The sequence below is a fragment of the Syngnathoides biaculeatus genome, chromosome 6 (assembly GCF_019802595.1).
Source record: "Syngnathoides biaculeatus isolate LvHL_M chromosome 6, ASM1980259v1, whole genome shotgun sequence".
NCBI classification, from domain to species: domain Eukaryota; kingdom Metazoa; phylum Chordata; class Actinopteri; order Syngnathiformes; family Syngnathidae; genus Syngnathoides; species Syngnathoides biaculeatus.
Window position 1 is genome coordinate 28334385 of NC_084645.1, and position 14843 is coordinate 28349227.

General features: G+C 42.9%; 1 protein-coding gene across 1 annotated transcript in view; it reads left to right on the top strand.

Annotated features, from left to right (window-relative positions):
* si:dkey-106n21.1 (solute carrier family 23 member 1) overlaps nt 1–14843 on the top strand; it is a 74742-nt gene that overhangs the window by 39496 nt on the left and 20403 nt on the right. The window contains exons 6-8 of the mRNA XM_061823072.1: nt 325–506; nt 6845–6962; nt 9061–9217. Of these exons, the coding sequence (XP_061679056.1) occupies nt 325–506; nt 6845–6962; nt 9061–9217 (457 nt within the window). The remainder of the gene's footprint in view (nt 1–324; nt 507–6844; nt 6963–9060; nt 9218–14843) is intronic.

Here is a 14843-nt window from a genome sequence, read left to right on the forward strand (position 1 = left end):
TAACTGCTCTGAATTGGATCGTGTTGTGAGAATCATAAGAATTGGAGAATCACATCATAATTGGATGTATTGTGTGTCGATTTGGCAAATTGGGTGAAAGTGTTTCTTTTTCAAAACACCATAGGAACTTTAAATATCTACAATGTCTTTTTTCAAATCCAAAATATCAACACAGAGCCACAAAAGATGCCAGCAGGAGTACCTTTGCTAGCATTTTATATGGGCGGTATCATACTGAATAATTGGTGCACTCATTTTAATGCGTTGAATCATCTCACAACTGATTGATGACAAAAGTGGCTGGTTTCATCCCTCACTCGACAGATCCAAGGAGCCATCTTGGTGTCGTCGCTGGTCCAGATCATGCTGGGCTTGACTGGCCTGGTGGGCTTCGTGCTCCGATACATCGGACCACTGGCCATCGCGCCTACAATCAACCTCATCGGCCTCTCGCTGTTCATCGAGGCCGGCAAGAAGTCAGGCCATCACTGGGGGATCGCTGCTCTGTAAGTCCGCGTAGCTAAGAACTGATGAAAACATTCAAACGCTCATGATAACCCTTTTCAATTTATGAGCATAAATACAGAAACTTTCGCAGTACTGTATTTTGGTTTTAATGAACAAGACTGATTTTGGTAGCCATCATGGATAGACTCCACCAAAAAAGTTTAAGGAAGGCAAAAGTCTGAAGTCTGACATTGGTTTGAAACGGCCGATTTCTGGTCATTTCGTCTGTTTTCCACTCCTACTTGATAGATTGGTGGCTTTACGTTTTTAAATGTTTGACTTGACGGGGGCATAGCAAGGAAGTTTGCTCGCTGTCCTGCATACCAACCTGTCAGTCACCTGCCTTGTGGCGAAACAGTTTGCTCATAGACACTCTTCCCGAGCGCTCACATCTGCATTCCCTGAAGATGCTCTGTGGAGAATCTGTGCGGCAGATGAGAGGTTTATGCCCCCACGGCGAGGGGGGGGGGGGTACGTCTTCATCCCTGTGCCCTGATGGGTTTTGATGGTGGTTTTTCTTTTCTGGTGGCCTTGGCGCTAAATAGCTCAAGTCATGAAGTGGGATTTGCCACAGACGGTCTGGACGCCAGAGCTGCAAGGCGAACGAGCGCCTTTATTCATTTGACGTCATTTCCACGTCGAAGTGAGCAACTTCTGCGTTTGCACGGAGGCCCGCTTTTGGGGACTCTCATGGTGCCCTGGTAGACCTTTACCCAGTATCCACCAGACAGGCACAAGGTAGCCTAGTCGTCCTCAGAGTCAAGACAGACACACTAAGCTTATAAGACACTGGAAACAAATTTATTCTCAAGTCGATTTCTTGCTTCCTGATGCACATAAATGTTTTTGTAGATAGCAGAGATGGTTTTCATCCATCCAACCATTTTCTTTGCCGATTATCCTCACGAGGATTGCAGGGAGTGGTGGAGCCTATCCCAGCTGTCAACAGGCAGGAGGCGGGGTACACCCTGAAGTAGTTGCCCGCCAATCACAGGGCATCACAGTTGACCGCACAGTTGTGAGGGTTCAATCCCGGACCCGCCTGTGTGGAGTTTGCATATGTTCTCCCCGTGCTTGCGCGGGTTTCCTCGGGCACTCCGTGTTCTTCCCACATCCCAAAAACATGCATCATTAATTGGACGCTCTAAATTGCCCATAGGTGTGATTGTGAGTGCGACCATTTGTTTCTATGTGCCCTGCGATCGGCTGGCAACCAGTTCAGGGCGTACCCTTGCCTCCTGCCTGTTGACAACTGGGATAGGCTCCAGCACTCCCGCGACCCTCATGAGGATAAGCAGCTAAGAAAATGGATGGATAGATGGATGGACTTGCTACAAAGGCAGAAGAAATAGCTAACTAGCATGGCTAACATCAGTTTGTTTAGGCACTCTTGTTACTTCACAAACTGGACTCGAGGAGAGTAGTAGGTGCTTATTTTCTCTGAAAAAAAAAGAAAGTATTGTTGCATTTGTGCTTAGATTTTATGTTGAAAAATGTAAATGGTGAAATTTTTTTCACGTTAAGTAATGTACCAACAATTGTTCAGTGGAGAAAAGTTGCTTTTATCCGACCAAACATTTTGAAATAATCCATTTTAAAGTTATACTTGGTATGCCAGGATACTCTAAAATCATATTGTCAGAATCTGATATTGGCCCATATTGATGCCAAACGTATGTAACAAAAAGAAGGTTTCTCTTTGTAAAGCTACCGCATAGGGTTGTATAAATGTAAAAGACAATTTTGTCCCGGCAATAAGCATTTTTGTACAGGTCACAGTCCCGACATTTTATAGTCTTTATTACTTTTTTAAATAATAAATAAAATGTAAGATGATTAAATTTCTATGAATATATATAATCTAACAAATAAAATGTAGGGTTAGTCTTCAATGAACGTGACGTATGCATTTTTGTAAGCATCAAAAACCATTTCAGAGCCTTAACTGACATTTTTTTTTTTTGCAAACATTAAAGAAAAGTTGGAGTCCAGATCAGCAACCATACGTGCTTCTACAGTTGCCAAAGAAAAATGTTTTTTTTTTGTTCTCCTCTGACTTTATTTATGATTCGTACACGATTGCAAATTCCAGGTGTAGGTAGGAATCCTTGCAAATGTTGATTGAGGTTCGTGTGCGAGGAGGGGAAAAAAATGAATTTTCAGCATTGATGCTTGCCAGGTTGGACCCGATGTTTTGAACATTTCCCTGGAATGAACAATATTGAACAATGTTTCTGCCTGTCTCCAAGGGGCAGCCGCCACAGATGATTTGACTCTTAATATTTAGAGACGGAGGCAGTGCATGATGTCTTGTGACAATGAGGATGTTATTAACTTGTTTTGCTGTCTCATAATGAGGAATTATAGCAGCATCGCGCCCGTCACACATGGTTGGCATCAATTCCTCCACTCTTCTTTCATGGAGCGTTTTGAAAGGTGCATAATTCAAGATGGGCCTGTTGTTGTCCCTCTGCCAACAACGCAGGGTAGTGACTGTCTTCTTCTTCTTCTTTTTTTTTTTTTTTGTTAACGCATTCCCACAACTCCTTCTCCACCTTAGGGCTGTGGTCCCGCTTTGTAACAGCTGCAGATGAGCTTCTTGTCAACACATGAATTTCGAAGCCATCCATCACGCCACAAGAAAGTGTCACACTGTTTTTCCCACATGAAGAAATACATGTAAAATCATCTATTTTCCAGGAAAAATGTTCTTAAAGTTACTGGTAAACTGAAAATGAATATGGCTTGAATTTAATACGCCACAGGAGGACCATGTTGGTCATAACCCTGCCAAATTTGGATGATTTAAGAAACAATAATCACTAAGTAGGTGTCAAAATCTTTAAAAATTAAGCCGTTTAAAATGGCATGAAAACAATGAAAATGACAAACAAAATATTAAAAAAAAGACAGTTAAGACCGCATACAGTGCAAGTAATATGATCAAAAAGTGTATATATTTGAAAAAGCATGAGAAAAAATGAGTTTTCAACCTGGATTTAAAAACATTTACACAAAGAGGAAAGATGGGAATTCACTCAAATAAATGTTTGATTTTTGCAGTAAAATTCCCTTCTGATAGCAACAGTGATCGCTTTCTAATTAAAGCAGCCGAGTAACGTGTTCTTCTTTTATCTGAATTTGGATTATTTAAGAGACAATAATCACTAAGTAGGTGTCAAAATCTTTAAACATTTTGCCGTTTTGTCTCTCAAATACCGAATGGACTGAAACTACGCTGTGTGTATGTGCTGATATTTATATCGCTTCCTAATGCTGTTGTATTTCTACTTGAGTTCTCATATTAGCAAAGCAAATGTATTTGTATAGCGCATTTCATACACAAGGTAACTCAATGTGCTTCACATGATTAAAGGCATTTGAAAACAACGAGATAAAACGTTTAAAATGGCATGAAAACAATAAAAAGGACAAACAAAAATATTTCAAAAAGACAATTAAAACCACATACAATGCAAGTAATATGATCAAAAGAAAGAAAGAATGAGAAAACAAAAGTTTTCAACCTGGATTTAAAAACATTCACACAAAGAGCAAAGATGGGAATTCATTCAAATAAATGTTTGATTTTGCAGTAAAGTTCCCTTCTCATACCAACAGTGATCGCTTTCTAATTAAAGCGGCGGAGTAACTTGCCCTTCTTTTATCTGAATTTACATCTTTTCACAATTTTGCCAAGAACATTTCTGTGCGACTGTCAGAATCCTTAATAAGTTATGGCTTTAATACATTTTTATTACATCAACCTTTTAATGGTGGATGCAGCTGCAGCCTGAAGCGAAGTACCAGTATATGAGATCTCCACATTCCATCATCAAAGATCTCTGTGTCTATGGATGAATTCATTTTGGCAATGATGCTATCAAAAGTGATTTAAAAAACAAACAAAAAAAGGTATCTATTCGAGCGGATCGTCAAAATCAAAACTTTGCACTCTGTTTATAAAACAGACAAATAACTGCTGACAGACTGCAGTAGATAGTTTATGTATGGACAGTCATTTTTCGTGTCTATTCTGTGCAATGTACTTCTTGTACACACACAAAAAGTACATGTAATTTATATTACATATTTATAGAGGTCGTGCACGTGACGTCACCATTTTCACGGCGCCATATTGCCGGTCAAATAGAGCTGCTCGACAGTGTCGGGGACATTGAACTGGAGCAGAATATTCACAATGCCCGAGACTTGTTGTGCTGTTGGTTGTTACAACGGATGAGACAGATATTCAAAGAGATCATTTTATGGAATATCAGCTGAAAAGACCGGAAAGGATCGATGGATTTTGGCAATTAAACATGATGGATGGTGCCCAACCAAAATACACACACGCCCGTGTAGCGATCGCTTTATTTCAGGTCAGAATTATTCTTCTCAATCTCAAATTATCAAGAAGTATTTTTCATGCCAAGTTGGGTCATTTGAGAACTATGCGTATTTTTTTTTTTTTTAAAAAAGGTCTTTCACAGAGAGGTTTATGGAGGTGTGTGTGTGTGTGTGGTGTGTGTGTGTGCGTGCGCATGTGGTCGCAATACGCTTCCGTGTACTGAGTAGCCGACTCCCTTTCCTCTTTTTTTTCCCCAATCATAGATAATGAATGTGGTTTGTGTAAAACCAGGGGTCATTTATTTAAATATTGGTATTTGTATTGAGTACCAGCTGAAAAGTCCAGAAAAGATCGATTGATTTTGGCAATTAAATGTGATGGATGGTGCCCAACCTAATACACACGCCCGTGTAGCTATCACTTCATCAAGTAGGATTTATTCTTCTCGATATCAAATAACCAAGAAGTATTTATAATGCCAAGTTGACTCATTTGAGAACAATGCGTATTAAAAAAAAATGAAACAATCTGTCACAGAGAGGTTTTACGGAGTTTAACTTGTGGCAGCAATACGCTTCCATTTACGGAGGAGCCAACTCCCTGCCCCCCCTCCCCTCCCAATCATAGTTAATGAATGCGAGTTTGTGTAAAACCAGGGGTCATTTATTTAAATATTGGTATTTGTATTGAAAGAAGCTGAGAGGCTCAATCACAATGTGGGATTTATTCTTGATTGAGAACAGATCCAGCAACAGAGTATTCGTATGCGTCCAAACTTTTCTACACTTTCAAACTCTTCTGTGTAAATCTCAACGACTTACTTACCAGATACATGTGTAGATCCAGTTGTGCAAGACAAGCGGAACCAGGTTAACACTCCGATTTCTTATCAGTGGAAACTTCGGCATTAAATACGGGTCCTCTATGCCACGTGTCTCTCATTTTTCCACGTACCTTCATTTATTATCACCTTCTAAACGTTTAACGGTATCGGACAAAACTCTGGGCGTCGTCCTATAAGACGGATTTTCGTGTCGTCTCAACGGACTTAGCGTTGAACAATGCTTTGCTTGACCGACACTTCCGGCCAGTGACGTGATTCGATGACGTAGGTGCACGAGCTCTGTATATCCCAGATATAATTTTTGTACAAATTAATATGCCCTCAGTATTTTGTGTTCCAGCCATAACACGGTAGCCTGAATAAAATCAGAATATATAAGGATATATATGTATGAATACGAATAACGACACCAATCTGTTCTGGAAATTGTGACATCCACAGAAGATGTATTTTCAAATTGTAAGCATTGCTAGCTCGCTAATTAATTCTTGTAGTGAGAGAAATGGGGGAAGGAACTATACGGTAATTACACATTAACTGAGAAACTTTGATAACCGCTGCTGCTCATCAAGGTGCTCAAGTTCTTATTTTGTAAGGGGGAGGGGGCACTTAAGCCAGGCGTGCTTCACTCAGCCCCATTTTGGCCACATCTACAAGTCAGGAACAACAGAAATGCTGGAAAAGACTTCTTCAGTGCACAGTTCAGCGCTACGTTGTTCTGAGTCTTGGCTCAGGTTGTGGGCAGTTATCTTAAAAAAATCCATCGTGCATTTGGAAAAAGAAACGTCTGAATTCACTTTGCATAGGGTTTAAATTTTCACATGTGAAAAGTCATTCATGCACCATTCATAGCTCAACTTTTAAATTAGTCGTTCGAGCCTTCTCAAGATAATTCGGGTTAGGTTTCAACTTTTCTGTTCAGGTTTAGGGTTTGATATGCGGTCTTAAGGGCTGAAGCCCAGGTTAGCCTTTACGGCAATTGATTGAAGGCTTATTAACTTGTTATGATTTCAAGGCAGGGTCGCATGATGATTCAAAACGAGGTGTTCAACATAGTGTCTCAAGCGATTTCCGAGTCTCAACCAAAGTCAAACGTGTAAGTCGGCGCTCACCTGTTTTTGTTGTGTGTCACGCATCCACAGCACCGTGTGCCTCATCCTGCTGTTCTCGCAGTACCTGAGCAGAGTGGACGTGCCGCTGATTGCCTACAAGGACAAGAAGTGGACGGTGTTCCGCTACCCTCTCTTCAGGCTCTTCTCGGTGAGTCAGCGGCTTCCGCGCTTGAACTCCTTTGCCCCCCGCCATCCAAAATGTTTTGCGTTTCTTGCGACTGTTGAGCTCACACTCGCACCTGGGATGCTGGCCCGACTCCTGGAGCGCGTCAAGCGTGACTTTGTGGAATGTACGGGGGCGCCAGTTAACTGTGCTCCTTCATTGACGTGACATAAAGCGTCAAGCTGAGTGGCAGAGCGTTATCTTTAATTCAGCCAAAAGCTGTCGGAGTCACTTCCGCTCCTGGCACTGGATGAGAAACAATCAATAAATATTGCGCTTGTTTTTCAGTCTGCGCTTTAGTCCATGTTTCCTAGAACCACTCAGCCTGGCTGATTTTACTGGATCTCTTAAAAATAATAAATTCCTCCCCTTGGGCCTTTCAGTTAAATTGGTGTGTGTTTAAACCTGTGCCCCCCCCCCCCCCCCCCCCAGTGAATTTGGTCAACAACTGCCACTGTTTTAAGTCATAACTTCATTGCCATATACTAAATAAATGTGAATAAGTATAAGGCGGCCTCAGCCAAGCTCCTCACAGCTGAAAATGTGAACATCCATCCATTTTCTTCACTGCTTATCCTCACGAGTGTCGCGGGGAGTGCTGGAGCCTATGCGAGCTATCATGGGCAGGAGGTGATGTACACCCTGAACTGGTCGCCAGCCAATCGCAGGGCACATAGAGACAAACAACCAATCACCCCTACGGGCAATTTAGAGTGTCCAATTAATGTTGCATGTTTTTGGGATGTGGGGGGAAACTAGAGTGCCCGGAGAAAACCAACGCAGGCACGGGGAGAACATGCAAACTCCACACAGGCGGGTCCGGGATCGAACACGGGACCACAGAACTGTGAGGCAAACGCTTTACCAGCTAATTCACCGTACCGCCAAAATGTGAAGAAGTAAAGAAGAAAATAAATATGGCTGGAGCGCGTGCTGTTAAATCCACGGGAAAATAAATAAATTTGGCTTTCAAACTATGATTATTGTTTGAAACAATGGTGTTGGGGTTTCAAGCCATCTTAAAATTTTCCATCAAGGTGCAAATGCAAGAGCAACGTTTAAAATTGGGGTCCCGAGCCTGGGTTCAGAGTTTCATTTAAGGTTTTTGATTATTTTTGTTTGTAGGAATAATTTGTCTTTCAATCTTCCTTTAGCATTTATAGTAATGTTTAGGGGTTCAAATTTCAGGTGGCACGGTGGCGCAGCTGTAAAGCGTTGGCCTCGCAGTTCTGAGAGTCAGAATAATCTTTATTTGGGCAAGTGTGTAAAAAAACACCCAGGGGAATCTTTCTCTGGCAGACGGTGCTGCCCTGGTACAACATACAGAACAAAGAACCAAAAAGGCTCCAGTGTTCGATCCCGGCCCCGCCTGTATGGAATTTGCATGTTCGCTGGATACTCCGGTTTCTTCCCACATCCCAAAAACAGGCAACATTAATTGGACACTCTAAATTGCCCCTAGGTGTGATTGCGACTGCGGCTGTTTGTCTTGTGAGGATAAGCAGCTAAGAAAATGGATGGATTAGGATTTCAAGCCTGATTTAAGGTTTTAAATTAGGGTTCTGAGGCGGAGTTAGCATTTCACATGCAGGTTTTCAGCAAATATCATGGTTTAAAGCCTGTTTTACCCATCTGCGGCAGACATCAAACAATGGCACCAACACAAGAAGTCGAACCAGACCGATTTTTGAAGATAACTGCCCACAAATCGTAATGTGGATTTAAAAAAAAAAAAAAAAAAATCACGTATTGTCTTATCGCTCCAGGAAAAATCAACACCAAGCAGGCAAACAGGTAAACAAATAACTAAAAACTAAAGTAGCTTTAAGGGTTTTAAAAAGTCTTAAATGGCCTACCTTGAAGCTTCAGGTAACCTGATCCGTGCACATTATCTGCCTTCTATAATCCTACACATCCAGCAACAAGTCCCGATAGCGTCAAAAGACGAAATCCACAAAGTCCAAATCAAATATTTCAAGGGATTTTGCTCGGGCTTCGGGCAGTCTGCATCTGATAACGCGCTTGCCGCCCTGCGGCCGTCGCAATCGCCCTGATGCAGCAACTTGTGCTCGTCAAACTGCAGGCCTTGTTCGGAATGTGCGGCGGCTGGCTGGTCTGCTTCCTTCTGACCGTTTTTGACGTGCTGCCATCCCAGTCGGAAAAGTACGGCTTCTCGGCGAGGACCGACATTAACCTGGACGCCGTCGCCACCTCGCCCTGGTTCCATATTCCCTACCCAGGTAATCCCCTGGAAAAAAATAAAATTAAAAATGTAAGTATTAGCAAATTCAAATATAGATTGACGCTAACGTTTGTTGTCATATGTTTTAAATGTGGTGGCCGTAACAATGTTCAGGCTATTTAAAAAAAAATTGGGCAGCAAGTCTCAATTTCAGTGCAAATAGTGTCCTCCATTTTGTCTCCACTTGGTCACAAGGCAACAAATAATTCCCATAATCCACTGAATTCATAATGATCAGTGACTCAAGGGCTAGCTTGTGGGGTTGAGTGGTAGTGGGAAAACTCCTCGAGATGTTACAGGGAAAGGTCTGGGCGGCCATTAAGTGGTGGGTGTTAACACCCGATCAGCTGCTCATGGTAACGGCGGTGAATGCCCAACTAGAGATATGAGTTTGTTTCCAATATCCTGTTTATATTTAAATAAATGAGAAACAAATATGGCACTGAGTCAAAAACGCAAGAGACCGAGGACTGAATGGGAAAGGAGATTTGAAGATTTCCCTTAGCCTTTGTTTTTTTTGTTTTTTTTTTGGGGGGGGGGTGTGAGGATTCTTGGAAATACACAAACTGTTGTGGCAAAATAGTAGTGATTTGTTTACATTCAACCCTCGGGTACAGCTGCCAACTCGAATGACGTCACACTTTTATCGTTAGGTTACAAAATTGAGCGTCGCGGCGCCCTCATACTGGTCAACCGACACTTGATTGTGATCCTTTCTTCTATTTTATATTAATGTCACAGAATGTGTTGACTATGACGGGAAAGTGAATTCAATTCTGGCCCTCCAATATTCATATTTCAGTACTGAGGGAGCATTTGGCTCTTCTTCCCGTCCTGCGTGGAATCTCACCACAACTCCAGATATTTTGCCACTGACTTCCAACATGACGGGCAGAACATCAGGAGTGTCTCGATTACTTTTGTATTGATGATTCTTTCTGTTGTTTAACTTTGATTTATCCATCCGTCCATCCATTAATTTTCGGATTCACTTATCCTCACAAGGGTCGCGACAGCTGTCATCGGACAGGGGGCGAGGTACACCCACGCGCGGGTCACGGGGAGTATATACAAACTCCACGCTAGGCGGGGCCGGGATTTGAACCCTGGTCCTCAGAACTGTGAGGCTGATTCTCTAACCACTTGCCAGTTTGATTTATTAGTGATTTTTATTCATGTACAGCCCGTTGTTTTTTTGCTCTCAGTGTTAAGGTGAGTCACTGAATTGACACTGCATAACAAAAACATGGGACATGTTTGCTGTACCGTAAATTGTTTTGTTAATTTTCACCCGCCCCCCCCAGCCCCACATGTTAATATAAAAATGTCACAATTACACGGCACAAACACCGAAAAACCCCGTTGCAGGGAAGCACTTCTTTATCTCGATGATGAATGAAGACAGCTGGTATGGGAACCATGGCGCAGCCGACGCTCGTTAGGATTCCATTTGGTTATCTTAAGCTTTGCCAGCAGAAATCATTTGTTTATTCTGTTACAAATACACACTTGGGGTTTTTGTGTACTCTCTGTTCATTTTGTGTGTGTTTGTGTTCCATTCTTGGAAGCTAACCATATACGGACCAGTTGTTGCAATGCGTTAGTCTCCGAAAAACTCACATTTTTGTGTTTAAGGTGTCACAAGATGGCGCCAAACCCTAGCTAATGAGAAAGTAGCTAAGGTGTCAAGAATGGAAGGGAGCAGCTAGGTTTAGCCTGTGTTGTTGGTGGAAGTTACAAAGTCTTTTCTGTACGTGTATGTAGATGTAGCCTTCCACTCATTTGTTCAAAGTCAAATAATCTCTAAGCCACTTTTTTTAGGGGGCGTTGTGAAATGTATCTGAATTGATGATGATACCGTGATTTCCGGCCTACAGAGCGCACCTGATTATAAGCCTCACCCAGTACATTTGGAAAGGAAATACCATTTGGTACATACATAAGCCGCAAGTCCCCACATTCAAACCCGCATTTAAACGAGATATTTACAAAGAAAGACGGTACACAGAAACTTTTCAAAGTTTTAATACATTAGCTTAGCTTAGCTTATCTTAGCATAACATAGCAACAACACAGTAGCACGAACTGGGCTGGTAACCAAAAAAAAACAACAACAACATACCGGTAAAAAACTAAAAAACAGCCACGGCAGCTACATAGTAGTAACACGGTAGGACAGCACTAACAGGGCCAGTAAAAAAAAAACATACTTAAATCACTGAGATCCAGCTAACGCTAGCGTGGCGCTAACAGGGCCAGTTAAAAAAAAGACATACTGGTAAAAATCATGAGACATGGCAGTAACACAGCAGCAACATGCTAGCACAGGGCTAACAAGGCCAGTTAAAAAAAAACAACAACATACTGGTAAAAGTCACTTCCTCGGCACATATATTCCACCGGTGTCACGCTTACCTTTTCCACTCGAGTGCACCCGTGCGGTCGTTAGAACCCTGCTTTCCCTGGACCCTGACCTAAATAGTTAACTCTCGAGTGCGCGCTCACTACTCACCTCGTCGCCAATGGCCGCTCTGCTACAAAAAAAAAAAAAAAGCCCACTGGTCCTGGAGATCATGGTGAGGGTGAACGGGACTGATAGAACTCCCACCTCAACCCCACCCCAGAACCATTGGAACCAGGTGATTGTGCAAATGGATGTACAATACTCTGCAATTCTTTTCCCCTTGCAGATTTTGGCCTACGAATGTAATAAATTGTCAGAAAACACCTGGAAACTGTTTGATATTGGGGGGGGTGCATAACATCTCCATTAGATGCACACATCCACTGTAGTCTCACGTGTACTTGGACCGTAAATAAGCCTTAACGTCTGGCATCCACAGTCCAAAAGGCCCTCAACAATCCGATTTAATTCAGTGCATCCAGGATATGGTTGGCCCTGCGCAGTTGAAGTAAAGTTACAGCTGCAATTTTTTTAACCTCTGAGAAATTCAACACAAATGGATCCCATTGCAAAACAAGTCGCAGCAAGCACCAACGCCAGAACTAATGCGCCTTTATGCTTTGTTCTAAATATTCATGACCCGTTTAATTCATGCGGAGAGAATTCTCGGCACTACTTCTCTGTGAATACATTGAAATAACTGAGTGAAAAAAGAATATACATAAAATTAACCATCAACACATTGCTTTGAATTTGTGGTTCCACAGAATTGTTTTAAAATGCAAACTCCAGAAACTACGTCTAAACCTCAGCATCTTCATTTCTGCCACCTCCGGTTCTGCTTCCTGTTGTCTCTAATCCGTACGTCATGGCCGGGCCTCACCACTGTTTTGTAGACTTTGCCCTTCATCCTAGCGGAGACTCTTCTGTCACATAGAACACCAGACACCTTCCGCCAACTGCTCCACCCCGCTTGGACCCGTTTCTTCACTTCCTTCCCACACTCACCGTTGCTCTGTATTGTTGACCCCAAGTATTTGAAGTCGTCCACCCTCGCTATCTCTTCTCCGTGGAGCCTCACTCTTCCCCCTCCACCCCTCTCACTCACTGACATATATTCTGTTTTACTTGGGCTAATCTTCATTCCTCTCCTTTCCAGTGCGTGCCTCCATCTTTCTAATTGTTCCTCCGCCTGCACCGTGCTTTCACTGCATTTCACAATATCATCTGCGAACACCATAATCCAAAGGGATTCCAGTCTAACCTCATCTGTCAGCCTAACCATTACTACCACAAACAGGAAGGGGCTCAGCGCGGATCCCTGACGCAGTCCCACCTCCACCTTAAATTCTTCTGGCACACCTACGTCACATCTCACCGCTGTTCTGCTGCCCTCATACATGTCCCGTCATTGTTACTGTGACTCCAATTTCAAACATGATTCTGATGTTTAAGGTTCACCGGACTGTAGCCGACCTCCCTTGGAGTGGCCGTGAGAGTAAAATGGAGGAAAAATTCGAGACCAGGGACCGTTATGGATCATTCTTCCAATCGGAGTCCCAACTATATTATTCCAGTGTGTACAATTCACTGAACTACGGGTATATTCAGTTTGATGAAATTCATCATCGCTAGCCGATGCGTCCATTAAAAACAGCCGCAAAGAGAAAATCCTGCATCAATGAGAACTTTGAGTCCTTGACAAAAAATATTGTCTCCACGTGTGCTCCTCGCGACTTCCTCAGAAGAACTCTTAACTACGTGTATCGAATGCCGATCTCCCTGACGGTCTCTGACTTGGCTGGATCTCTTGCTGACTAATTATGTATAAACGATATCCAGTGGCAAAAAAAAAAAGCCATGATGAACATCCTCAGAGGGGAGTAGTAAAAAGAAACATCTGCCACATGAAAGTGGCGCCATTTGATGTTTTATACAAACATCTGGACACATGGCAACATTTCTCGGTGCGTTTTTGGCTCTCCGCCGCGCATACTGTGCAAGCTTCCTTACAACGTTTTTGACCGATTATCTGTCCTGTTGCACTACGCAACCCGTGTTTGCAAATCCTGTCCAATCGCTCTCAGAGTCCCCGCGTTGTGTTTCGAGCTCAATGAGTTCCTCCCGCGTGACCTTCCAGACGAGTTCTGGACTTTGTCGACGACTTGACTTGACGCTCCGGATGCTCAAATATTTCCATGTTCACTGCGCTGATGTCATCCCAAAGCAGGGACTGATTAAAAGTTTTCGCACCACACGAACTGGCCTTGCTTAGACCAGGGCCGGGCGATATTGCCTTCAGATAAAATCCCATCTTTGTTTTTAAATTATTTTATATTTGGATTCATTTTCTACTCTCTCCTTGTAGATAATGACATTGATTAAAACTCTATCTATCTATCTATCTATCTATCTATCTATCTATCTATCTATCTATCTATCTATCTATCTATCTATCTATCTATCTATCTATCTATCTATCTATCTATCTATCTATCTAAGCAACACGGTGGAGCAGCTGGAGAGTGTTGGCCTCACATTTCAGAGGTCCCGGGTTCAATCCCGGACCCGCCTGTGTGGAGTTTGCATGTTCTCCCCGCGCCTGCGTGACTTTTCTCCGGGCACTCCGGTTTCCTCCCACACCCCGAAAACATGCAACATTAAGTGGACACTCTAAATTGCCCCTAGGTGTCATTGTGAGTGCGACTGCTGTTTGTCTCTGTGCCCTGCGATTGGCTGGCAACCATTTCAGCGTGTACCCTTGCCTCCTGCCTGTTGACAGCTGGGATAGGCTCCAGCACTCCTGCGAATCTTGTGAGGATAAGCGTCCAAGAAAATTGATGGATTTCTTTCAAAGATGAGGTTAAAAAAAACAGGAAAGTAAACAACCAACCAATGACTTGGTTGGACTAATGAACCAAAGTAAACCACATGAATATTTTTTAATTCACTGGTCATCTATCCATCTATCTATTTTCTTGGGCGGTTATCCTCACAAGGTTCGCGAGAGTGATGGATGCTATCCCAGCTGTCAACAGGTGGGAGGCGGGGTACACCCTGAACTGGTTGCCACCCAACCGCAGGGCACATGGAGACAGACAACAGTCGCACTCACAATCACACCTTGGGGCAATTTAGAGTGTCCAATTTTTGTTGCATGTGTTTGGGATGTGGGAGGAAACTGGAGTGCCCGGAGAAAACCCACGCAGGCACGGGGAGA